The sequence below is a fragment of the Megalobrama amblycephala genome, linkage group LG2 (assembly GCF_018812025.1).
Source record: "Megalobrama amblycephala isolate DHTTF-2021 linkage group LG2, ASM1881202v1, whole genome shotgun sequence".
Taxonomy (NCBI): Eukaryota; Metazoa; Chordata; class Actinopteri; order Cypriniformes; family Xenocyprididae; genus Megalobrama; species Megalobrama amblycephala.
In genome coordinates, this window is record NC_063045.1 from 55,469,631 (window position 1) to 55,481,980 (window position 12,350).

At 35.8% G+C, this 12,350-nt stretch overlaps 1 protein-coding gene across 9 annotated transcripts in view; it reads right to left on the reverse strand.

Annotated features, from left to right (window-relative positions):
* aak1b (AP2 associated kinase 1b) overlaps window positions 1–12,350 on the reverse strand; it is a 91,781-nt gene that overhangs the window by 24,816 nt on the left and 54,615 nt on the right. For 7 of the 9 annotated variants that reach the window (XM_048181011.1, XM_048181010.1, XM_048181008.1 and 4 more), the window contains 8 exons: window positions 10,122–10,230; window positions 6,822–6,964; window positions 6,421–6,542; window positions 4,543–4,624; window positions 3,216–3,390; window positions 2,037–2,140; window positions 1,739–1,824; window positions 1,492–1,658 (listed from right to left, as the gene is read on the reverse strand). In XM_048181011.1, the coding sequence (XP_048036968.1) occupies window positions 1,492–1,658; window positions 1,739–1,824; window positions 2,037–2,140; window positions 3,216–3,390; window positions 4,543–4,624; window positions 6,421–6,542; window positions 6,822–6,964; window positions 10,122–10,230 (988 nt within the window). The remainder of the gene's footprint in view (window positions 1–1,491; window positions 1,659–1,738; window positions 1,825–2,036; window positions 2,141–3,215; window positions 3,391–4,542; window positions 4,625–6,420; window positions 6,543–6,821; window positions 6,965–10,121; window positions 10,231–12,350) is intronic. The other 2 variants (XM_048181007.1, XM_048181014.1) reach the window with 1 other exon arrangement.

The following is a 12,350-nucleotide window of genomic DNA, read 5'->3' on the forward strand; positions in this document are numbered from 1 at the left end:
TTAAATCTGCATATTTGTGATAGATTCATGATGATTCTTTTAAAAATGTAATTATACCACCAGTAGGTGGCGTCAAGTAACCGTCTTAATAAGTGAGTCATTGAGTCATTCATTCAAACGATTCATTCCAAAGGCTGATTCATTCAGTAACGAAAACAAGGCTGATCCTGCATCTCAATGAACATTCTATACATCCTAAATAGTACGTGACATTAGTAATATTCAATACTATTTAGGGCGGATAGGGTGGATAGTATGCACATTGGGATGCAGGGTGAGTGTTGCTACGCTATAGTTCTGTTGTGATTTTTGTTTGTAACTATTTTCGCTACTAAAATAGAACAAAAACAGTCAATGTTCCTTCTAAAATGTAAGTGACTTAATATGAACTATTTGTTTACTATCTGTTTACTATAACTATCTGTTTAGGAAAAAAGCATTCTTGGTCATGTTATTTTGCTTAACTGTATCAAGTTATAAAAACTCCACATTTTGAATTTTTACCGCAGTATGTTTAACTGAGATTCTTTTTGTGTGTGCTTCACTCATGTTTTCATTTCTCCTCGAGATGCTGTGCGAGCCTCAACAGCGCAACCTTGTTATCGTCACTACATTATACAACCTATTATCATCCACTATCGATCACCACTTACACTAAATGTAATAAAATCAGTCAGCCATTCTCACGTTTTTTTTTTATTTATTTTTTTATTGAAGTTTTAATCAGGTCCTTGTCCGGCCGGGCAAGTAAAATTCTCTTTCACTTGCCCCTTCAAAAGCACACTTATCCTAGACTAATTGAAAAGCATTAGTGTCGAGCCCTGACATGTTAAAAAGCGCTAAAATCCTGATTTATAATCGAGTACACATAAGATAAAGACATTTGCTGTGATTTTGGCTATATGTACACATTAAATGATCACTCAGGTTAGAACCAATAGTATCCATTTTATTTGTTGTCTGACAGAGCGCACAGCTTAAACTGAATGCGCTGCTCCTCTCAGCCACTCACTGAACAACAGTCCTTTTAAAAAAAAAAAAAACAGTCCTTCTCAACATCACCCAGCTCAATATTCTCCATGTTCTGAATGTTAAGTATTTTGCCAATGGGTTTTTATGTTCGTTCAAAGAACACTCCACAAAGCTCCTAGATTATGAGGAATGAGAGTATAGTTCCTAGCCATATCGGCCTAGAAAATCACAACTTTTCATTTTCCGTCGGTCTTAGTACATGATGTAACTACAGAAGAGTCAACTTTTAAACAGGAAAAATATTGAAACTCTTTGGTCATTTTTGAGCGAGATGCTAACGGTCTAAAAGTGGTACCGCCAGAACCGGAGATCGGCTGAATGGATTCGAAAACGGTAAAACTCAACTGTTTAACTCTAGGGGAGTTGGAAAATGAGCCTATTTTCAAAAAAAGTGGAGTGTTGTTTTAACATGCTTATTTTATGCTAATCTACATAGAAAATTGATCATCATATTTGTACCTATTGGCTGGGCGGCTCCGGCGGGCAAGTTGGCTCTCTTTCGTGGGGTCAGGGCAGCAGGCTGGATGGGCAGGATGCCTCCTAGTGCCTGAGACTGGGATTGTGCTGCTTTGGGCCGCTGGCGTGGCGTGATAGAGGTTTCAGTGGTGGGAATGGGGTCTGTAAGTCTACGGGACAAAAACAGAGACAAATGAGGCCAGGTCAAATTTACAGACTATAGAGCACTATGCAGCCTCTGGGAACATACCTCGCCTTGGTCTGCGTTTGGCTCTTCTTCGCGGCTGCTTCGCTCGCTCGGATTGGCTCAGGAAGTTTAGCAGGAATGGGAGAATTCTAGAGGGACATATTTGAGATAAGTTTTGTTTTTATGATTTCAGGCATTCTAAAGGGACATATTTCAGATTAGCTTTGTTTTTATGACTTCAGGCATTCCTGCAGGCTGATGCACACAAGCACCCAATCCAACAATTGATCCCAATGGTAAAAGCACTGACCGAACAACAGGCCGAGAGTGACCCCGGAGGAGAGGAAGGAAAGAGACTAACCTTGATGTTTTGGACAGGGCAGTCCCGCCGGGCCAGTTTAAAAGCAAAGTAGGACACCTGATAAATGTCAGGCCTCTTATCAGGGTCCGGTTCCAGCATGTACCCTGATAAAATCACCACCACAGAGAGAGGAAAAGAGGAGAGAGATTGGGAGAAAGAGAGAGTGTGTCACACCGTGACAGACAGAAAAAAAGGGAAGAGTGGATGATCGCTATAAGCGTTCATACATAAAATAAGTTGAAGGAATAGTTCATCCAAAAATTTGAAAGACTTCATCATTTACTCACCCTCAAGTTGTTCAAAACCAATTTGTACATCCATGAAACACATTTAAAAAAAAAAAGCCTTGCCAATCGTTTCCATGTAATACAAGTAAATGAGGACTGGTGCTGTCAAGACCCTAAATAACTAAAAGTACAGCTTTGAGTGAGGAACAGACTGATAATCCACCCAAAAATGAAAATTCTGACATCATTTACTCATCCAAACCTGTTGTTCCAAACCTGTATGCCTGACTTTTTTTATCTGGCTCCCAATGACTTCCATTGTGTGGACAAAAAATACAATGGAAGTCAATGGGAACCAAAACTATTTGGCTAACCAACATTCTTCAAAATATCCTCTTTTGTGTTTAGCAGAAGAAAGTAAGTCTTGGAAAGGTTTGGAATGATATGAGGGTGAGGAAATTATAACAAAAATGGCATGTTGACACCATTTAAAACCTAAACACCATTATTTCTTGCATGTCTCCCAAATAAACAACATTGCCATCAATGTTGCCATGTTTTTGATTTGATAGCTACAACAGAAGGGAAGATATTTTGTGTATTTTGACTTACATTTTGCTCTGTTCCTCACACAAAGCAACTTAATATAACTTAAGATATTAAATGTAGTGTACAAGTCATACTGACCACTTTTACAGTGGTTGCTTTGTCATTTTGGACAGCGCAGGGTTTCTAATTTCATAACCTTTAATTAATGACTAGGATTTTATTCAAATATTCTCCATTTGTGTTTCACAGAAGAGAGAGAGAACATGAGGGTGAAAAATGACAACAAAATTTCATTTTTTGGCTGAACTATTGCTTTCAAGTGAGACCCATAGCCATACTGAGCCAATGGTGAGACGGAGACACACCTGGTGCGAGACGTGAGCAGCAACAGGAAGATACTTACGGATGAGACGGTGCATGTCCTGTGAGTAGCGGGAATTGTCTGGAATGGTGAAGTTGCCATCACAAATGGCCACCTGACTCTCACCGAAGGGCAATGTGAAGAAACAGAGTTTATAGAGCAGACAGCCCATTGCCTGAAAGAAGAAACAGAGTTTATAGAGCAGACAGCCCATTGCCTGAAAGAAAGGAAAACCCACGACATTGTACAGTATGGGGATAAAAAAAAAAAAAAAAAAACTTGACTGAGGTCATAAGATAATAATATAAAAGCCTTGAATAAGGTTAGTTAAACATTCTTATTACTTCAGTACTTTTATATCAAATTAATCTAGTTTTGAAATCCATTCACAGGCAGTTCATGAAGACCTGAATACTCATATTGAATGCTTTTCAAAAAGGCCATATTGCACCGTTCTGTGTAGCATTTGATTCATTTCCCCTCGTATTAAAGGTGCTCTAAGTGATGTCACGCGTTTTTAGGCCAAAACATTTTTCTAGCTAGCCTCTGTTTTGTTTGACAAACAACACATTTCGAACGTCAACAGGAAGTTACTCCACCCAGGATCGCTTAGAGAACCTTTAATTAAAGGGAAAATCCAAAAATTAAAATTCTGTCATGAGTTACTCATCCTCATGCTGTTCTAAACAAATAATACTTTTAATTCATCTTCAGAACACAAACAAAGACATTTTTAATAAAATCTGAGAGATTCAAAATATATAGAGTTTCGGGTGAATAGACTTTCAATGGAGAGACAAATCTCTCGGGTTTCATTAAAAACATCTTCATTTGTGTTTCGAAGATGAATGAAAGTCTTATGGGGTTGAAATAACATGAGAGTGAGTAATTAATGACAGAATTTCCATTTTTGGATGAACTAACCCTCGAATTTAAATAAATATAATCGTATCATATAATTGAAGATTCTTGGACCTTGATTTAGATCCTCTCTGACTTTTATAATAAGCCACAATAAAGCAGTGTTCTAGCTTCCTCTTTTCCTTCTTTTTATGTTTATCCTCGCCCACGGTATAAAACCTTGTTGGTACAAAACAAGCATACATTAAAGTTAATAAGAAAGCAAAACTGACCATACTAATTTTTAAAATACATTCTGGTCTTATTGAAAACATTTTGTAATCTCTTCTGGAATTAATTTTCTTTTCTGCTGACGTCAATACAATCAATAACCAAATAGCTATTTAGGCATTGATTTAACAAACTTGCTATTAGTCTGGAGAAAGTTAGATTCAAAAAGCATAAGAAAAGCCAATGACTTTTAAAATACCTTCTGATTGGCTGTGATATCTTTGATATATTTACTTACCCAGATATCCGCTTTAGTGGTGATGATTTTGCCGTTGTACAGGTTCACCATTTCAGGAGCGCGATAGGATAGGGTTGTGTACCTAATCAAAACAGACATTTTCATAAAATGCTGCATTATAATTAGTGTTATTTTTCAGGAATGCATGATATATCTGCAACCATATTGGAAACATACAAAATGAGTGTTTTCTTAATTACTGACTTCAGTCTAATCAGGCCTACAGTAGAAGCAAAAAAAAAAAACTTCACCTCACAAGCAATTTATCATAATTTTCAATAATTACAAGCAATTTGTCAAAACATTTTTTTTTAATGACCCATTTTCCATTAAAAATTCTAGTTTGAGGATAAACAGTACAGACTCAGAATATTATCCATCTATTACTAGCCATCTATTTTAAAGTATTTTAAATTTTAATTTATTCCTGTGAATTTTCAAAGCTGAATTTTCAGCATCATTACTCCAGTCTTCAATGTCACATGATCCTTCAGAAATCATTCTAATATGCTCATTTGCTGCAAGAAACATTTCTTATATTTATCAATGTTGTACAGTTGTGCTGCTTAATATTTTGCAGAAAAAGTGAAAATTTGATTCATCAGGATTCTCTGATGAATAGAAAGTTCATCAAAAGTACAGCATCTATTTAAAACAGAAATCTTTTGTAACGTTATAGAAGTCTTTATGGTCTCTTTTTTATCAATCTAACCTTTTCTAAATAAAAGTGTTAAAGGGATAGTTCACCCAAAAATGAAACGAGACATCACTTCCGTTGTCAGAGCGAATGCTCACTAAGCGAATGCTGAACGCAGTTGGACATGGTGGTGTTTTAGAGGTAAAAAATTATATAAATACTGTTCGGTTTCTCACACAAACCGATCGTTTCGTGTCTTAGGACATCAATGCGTCGTCACGAGCCGCAGGGTTTAATTTGGATTTGTCAATGCAAGGTTTTTCGACTCTTATTGATCCAAGTTCCCATTCACTCCCATTATTTAACCGACAGACGGCAACGGTTGGAGTTAAAAATCATCTTTTGTGTTCTACCAAGTCACCTACATCTTGGATGCGCTGGAGGTAAGCAGATAAACATCAAATTTTCATTTTTGGGTGAACTATCCCTTTAATGCCTTCAAAAAAAATTACATCTTCCTAATAACCCTAGTCTTGATTAACAACATGTTCTCTCTGATCACTCACCCAATACTTGTCAATAAAGGAATGTTAAAGGGATAGTTCACCCAAAAATGAAAATTCTGTCATCATTTACTCTCAAGTTGTTCCAAACCTGTATGAATTTCTTTCGTCTGCTGAACACAAAAGATATTTTGAAGAATGTCGGTCACCACACAGTTGATGGGCCCCACTGACTTCCACAGTATGGAAAAAATACCATGGAAGGCAATGGAGTCCATTAACTGTTTGGTGACCGACATTCTTCAAAATATCTTTTGTGTTCAGCAGAAGAAAGAAATTAATACAGGTTAATGATGACAGGTTAATGATAATACAGTAAATTATGACAGAATTTTCATTTTTGGGTGAACTATCCCTTTAATGAGTCAAATCATGCAGTGCAACCTAAAGACCATCAATACAACAATTTACAACATATCTATTCCAAATAATCAATAGCCTCCTGGAATCCGTGAAGTGATTTCACTCACGTCCAGTACTGCACAACAGAGAAAATGTTGAATAAAATATATATATTTTTATATGCAACAGAGTTCTGCACGTTAATAAGAAATTGTTGATTTAAACATTTTTTTTTTTTTTTTTTTTTTACATTTTACGAGTAAACCTCCTCTGTGGATTACCAGTGGTTATAAAACAATTTGAATTTCACAAAAACAGACTGATTGAGAGAATTACTTTTTAATTTCATCCTCGACCACAGTCACTCCTTCACTCTGGGGGTTCTGGAACTTCATGGTGGCGCTGCCAAAATCACAAAGAACATAGTGTCCTCTATCATGAAGCAGGATGTTTTCCACCTGCAAAGAGTCATACACAAATTACACTCCAGTATAACATCACATCTTCAACTAATGAAGTAAAGTTTTGAGTAAAAACACAAAGAGTCGGCCTCTTGATCAAGTGTTCAAACTGAAGTGGTTTTACCAAGGTAACAGTCAGTCACAAACAACTCATTTAATCAATGGCCCAATTTGAAAGACTCTCTTGCACAATTTCCTTTTATTGAGGAAAAAAAAAAAAAAACTGCTGGTCATAAGAGAAGTAGAAAAAAAAAGTGAAGCAGAAAATAAAGGAACCTTGAGGTCTCGGTGGATTATGGGAGTTTTGTACTGGTGCAGACGTGCCACAGCCTCACACGTGTCACAGAATATCTGGAGTGCTTCCTGTTCGCTGAAGCCTGTCTGCAAACGCTGGTTCATCAGGTTTACCACCTGACCACCTGCATGCAAACAGACAGAGATGTTAAAAGCTACAATACTTTTGTACCTAGTAAACACAATGAGGACATTTTGAAGAAATATTAAAGGGACAGTTCACTCAAAAATTTGATCATTTACTCACCCTTTTTGGGTGAACTATCCCTTTAAGGCAAGACAGTAGGTGTTTTCATGCACTGGCCGATTTTGAGATTTTGGGTTATTTTTAGGGCTGGGACAATAAATCGATGCATCGAGAATCAAGAAATGATTCCGGATCGATTCTGAGATTTTCCGAATGCGTCGCAATTCTCTCTCGAATCGATTCTGAGTCAGTGTTGCCAATTGCTTTCAGTTAAAATTGGTTGCTAAATGTCGCTAGATGATGTCCACTGATCTAGATTAATATAAATATAGATCAGTGGACGAGTCACGAAATCTAGATGAGGTTTGTCCAAGAAGTTGCTAGATTTGTTACTAGGCTTTTGAAAAAAAAGTCTCAAAAGGGGCAGGGAAGTCACTAAATCTAGTGACAAAATCACTAAATTGGCAACACTGTTCTAAACGTAGTTTTTACCAGCAGATAAAATAATCATTCATAAAGTTTGAAAAGCCTGAAGCATTTTTGCAGTGGGCTGTTTACATTAATCTTGAATCATAAAAGCATTCTGAGGTGCAAATACATTCTCAGACTCAGCCAAATGCACGAGCGCTCTTCTTCGTCAGCATTTGAGCGTGCGGTTAAAAACTAGCCTAGAGCGTCATCTGCTGTAAAAAACTAAGATCAGAATCGATTTGAGAGATAATAGTGATGCATTCAGAATGCACGTCGACTTATTGTCCCAGCCCTAGATATTTTGCTTCCATCTTCTTTCAAACTAGAGTAAAGAAAACATTTAAAACAAATACTTAAGTGTTTATTTTATTACAATATAAATTTTTGTCTGTGGATCTCAATTACAATATATATCTTTAAAGGCTGTTTTCTAATGTACGGAGTCAGAAATCTCCATTTCAGTAGCACTTTCATACACAAAACTTTCTAGTGTTATTCCCATCTCTGAAGGTTTTAACAGAGGGGATTGTTCATATATGATTCGCCTGATTTTATTTTATATATATATATAAACCTTTAACAATGAATTTTGAAAATGGCTTTTTTGAATGTTTGCAAATGTATGCAAATTTGTGCATATTTCAATAGATAATGCCTCATTTTCATATTTAAATATGACATTTCAGAGAACAATTGTCTTAATGTACTGTAATTAATCAACTGGGGAAGTATGATGATGACATATGTTAGTTAAAATTTTTAACCTATTCATCTGTGGTGTGGTGTCTTGCCTTAAAACAAAAAAAAACTATAACATTTGAGTGACCACACAATGATCTTATTAACCTAAAGCAATTATGTTTGTATGAGATACTAGATTTTAACTGAAATGAATATTTTAATTATCATTTTATTAGATATTTAATCCTATTTTAGGAATTATAAAAACTCATGCACCCTTTGAAATGATAAAAACCCTTCAAGGGCTTTTCAGAAAATGTAAAGATTTCTGGCCTAGAAGCAGAGGTTTCATGGATGACTAAAAGAAAGAGAAGAGAATTCTATTGAATCGAGCAAATTTAGACTTGCTTCCTCTTTTTAGGGTTTCCTCTTTTTTTCCTTTTCTTAATCTTCATCCTTTTTATCCTTTATATTATTAACAGTTGGGTTGGTAAGGTAGGACCTCTTAGAGAGGCGATTCTAAATCATTATTTTTTTTATTTTATTTTTTTTAAAGAAAAGCATACAGCAAAGTTCGATGGAAAGGGTATTTCAAGAGGTTCCTTGAGGAAAATGAAAGCATAGACACTACATGAAATTAGAATGATAAATCCAGAGTCCAAATCTGTACATCCCTAGAAGTCACATACATGAACACAAGAACCCACATGTCAGCCCTGAATCCATCTGTAAGCACTTTAGAAGTCAATTAGCCAGCAATTATGTCAATTTGCCTTCATTTGACTCCCTACTGAGCATGTTTAATCTCAATCAATATCTTGTAAATATCAATATCACGTGACTGACGCTCACTGTGAAAGTCGCATTCAATACATCCAATTGGTTGGCCTTGTGTGAACACTCAAAAGAAAGAAACAAGCTCTCTTGGAATAATGAAAGAATCAATAATCTGGGCTTTAGAAAATTCTAAGGATAACATCTTGCTATAAATTAACCATTCAAGACATACAGAAACTCTTTCAGATGAAGAGATTGGAAAATGTTTTTCCAGTAATGAGGTTTAGTCTTTTGTGTAGGTGTTTTAAGGTGATGATGTACCAACCTTACAAACTGAGGGAAAAAAAGTTCTCAAGGTACAAGAAGATTAGGATAAATGATCATGTCAGGCTGTGACGGAGGTCTGAAATCTATCTAAAGAGCGCCTCCAGGTGGATGAATAGTAAAACACAGCACAAACACACTGTATAAGAAGAGATACTGTATGTAAAAAAAGTGAAAGATCCTTTTAAGGGTGTGTTTACACAGGTTTAGTTTGATTAAAATGAACTCTGGTGCCATTGCTTTGTTAATGCGGTTTATTTGAATAAGTGTGAACGTCGCCACCAAACAAGCGGACCAAGACCAAATATTTGCTTCCAAATAGAGACGCACGGGTCGACCAATGTTGTGCCAAATTCGGACCCCCACAAGATTATTAATATATAAATATATTATAGAGCATTAAACAAATAAAATCTGTTACAGAGCAAATAAACAGAAAACAAATTTGCGTCCAGCATAGGCAGCTTCTAGCTGTTGTGTCTGGTGTAGACATGGTGTAAGAAAACCAGGACAAAATGTATAATTTTTTGTTTTGCTCCAGACCAAAAGAACCAAACAACAAGTGTGAACACACCCTAAATGAAAGGAAATTGAATGAGACATTGGAAAAGAAGAGCTTATTCGTTGTTAATTATTCTTTGGAAAGACGCATAACAAATACTGGAGTATTTCTAGCCTTTAGTCACTTTATTTTCATCACTGTTTGTCATATAGGTGGTACAGTTGTCTAGTTGACTAATCTGTACTTAAGGTTACTCTTTGTCAAATGTATGTTTGTTTTCCCACACAGAGCACAAGGCGGCTGTGCGCAGAGGCATTATGGGGCTGAAAGGCAGACTTACCTCTGCAGAAGTCCATGAGGATAAACACCTCCCACACATCTCCACCTCCTACAGCTGTGATGCTGGAGTCCAGGAACCCAACAATGTTCTTGTGACCGTTGAGATCCCGCTGGAACACAATCCACCAAGAACAGAAAGTGTATGAATGAATCAGACTAAAATGAGCAGGCACATATCACAAAAAGTTCAGATTTTTATTTATTTATTTATGATTTAATGCCATATCAGCAGCAATGGCTATATTCATGGCAATCAGCAGTATCACTTCAATACATTTTTTACAATAATTTAACAATTGTTCATTACCAGTCAATCCCATTTGGCCTGGTATCCAACAAAAAACAACATTAAAATCATGTTTCTTTAAAGAGTCCACTTTTCCTATTATGCTGATAATTATAGGATGTTCAGTTTTCAAAGAATCAAGTGCTTGTAGACAGGATTTAGAATTTGTGCAAATTAAAAAAATTACGTTGTTGTTCCTTCTCTATTTGTTCAAGAGCTAGAAGTAATGCACAAAGCTTCAGCTGTGAAAATTGAACTTTGTCCAGAAATACACTTGCCATAGCGTTTTGACCCAATCACTACTGCGGCAGATACCCAACTGTCTGACTTTGATCCATCTGTGTACACGGGTACATGAGTTGGTAAGCTGCATCTTATATCCAAAAATTCCTCCAAATAAACATTTGGATGATTTGTCTTTTTTTATACTGAGCCAGGTTCATGATGATGATTGTTTTTTTTTATATTCCACAGATGCGTCGATGTTAGGATATCCAGATTAATGTCCATATTTTCCAAGTGTGATTTTATACGAATTCCAAAAGGACTGATGTATCTGGGTCTAGCTTCATACAAATGTGAATATGGAGGATGAAAAACTGCTCGCTAGCAAAAGCCGGCTGGCATAACCGAGTTAAATTGCCGCTACTGGTTTCCAACTGACAAGATAATGTGTTTATTCAGAGGATCTGTGCAGAAAGAGATGGAAACCCCTCCCATGACGCGAATTCGCGTCTGAACACACTTTGTTTAGACGCGCGAATAGAGCGAATTTTACGCGCGTCTGAAGCGTCTGACTTCAAAACGTTCAAGCGTCCAACTAGACACGTCTGACGCGAATTTGACGCCCCAGACGCGTTTGGTGTGAACGCAGCATTACAGATGTTATTGAAATTTTCCAGTAGAATCAATAACAAGCTAAAAGGTAGATGTTTCAAAAACCGATAGTGGATTTTGTCAGCCAACGGCAGTGTCATTGGAGTTTTTTATGGCTTTCAAAAGTTCCTCCATGGTAAAAGGCTGGTTATACAATTCAGCATTATCAGAGGAGAAATTAAGTTTTTTCCGTTCCTGCTTTATTTGCATTTCTTTAAATCTGGGAAGACCGTTTTCTAATGATGAATTTCTCTCAAATGTCCCAATTTATTAGCAATATCCTGTTTCGTTGTTAGCAAAGTATCCTGATTTTTTTATATGTTGTATTTGTAATCCTCCTTCCTTATTTTTCATCTTTCGTATCATATCCCATACTTTCTTTGTTGGTGTCTGTGATGTTAAACTTGACACATATTTTTTCCAACTTTGCCTCTTTGTTTCATTAATAATTAATAATTTTTCGTGCTTTTGCTCTACAGATTTTCAGTCTCATGAGGTTTTCTGTTGTTGGATGTTTATTAAAGGTTCTTTCTGCCTTCTTCCGATCAGCAAGTCTTCATTAAACCATGGGTTTCTCCGACGGCATGACTTTGTTGATGTTAGCTCCGATTTTTAAATACTATATTAAATTAAATATTGTATAGTACCTACCATTCAAAGGTTTGGGGTCGGCAAGATTTTTTTCTTATATAGTCTCTTATACTCACCAAAGCTGCAATTATTTGATCAAAAATACAGTTAAAACACTAATAATGTGATTTGTGAAATATTATAATTTGAAATAATAATATTTTTAAAAAAAAAGTCATTTATTCCTGTGATATCAAAGCTGAATTTTCAGCAACATCACTCCAGTATTCAGTGCCACATGATCCTTCAGAAATCATTCTAATCATTCTCAAGAAACATGTCTTATAATTATCAATGTTGAAAACAGATATGCTGCTTTATATTTTTGTGGAAAATTTGACTTTTTTTAGGATACTTTGATGAATAGAAAGTAAAAAAAAAAAAAAAAAAAAAAACTGTATTTATTTAAAAATAGAAATCTTTCTGAACATTATAAAT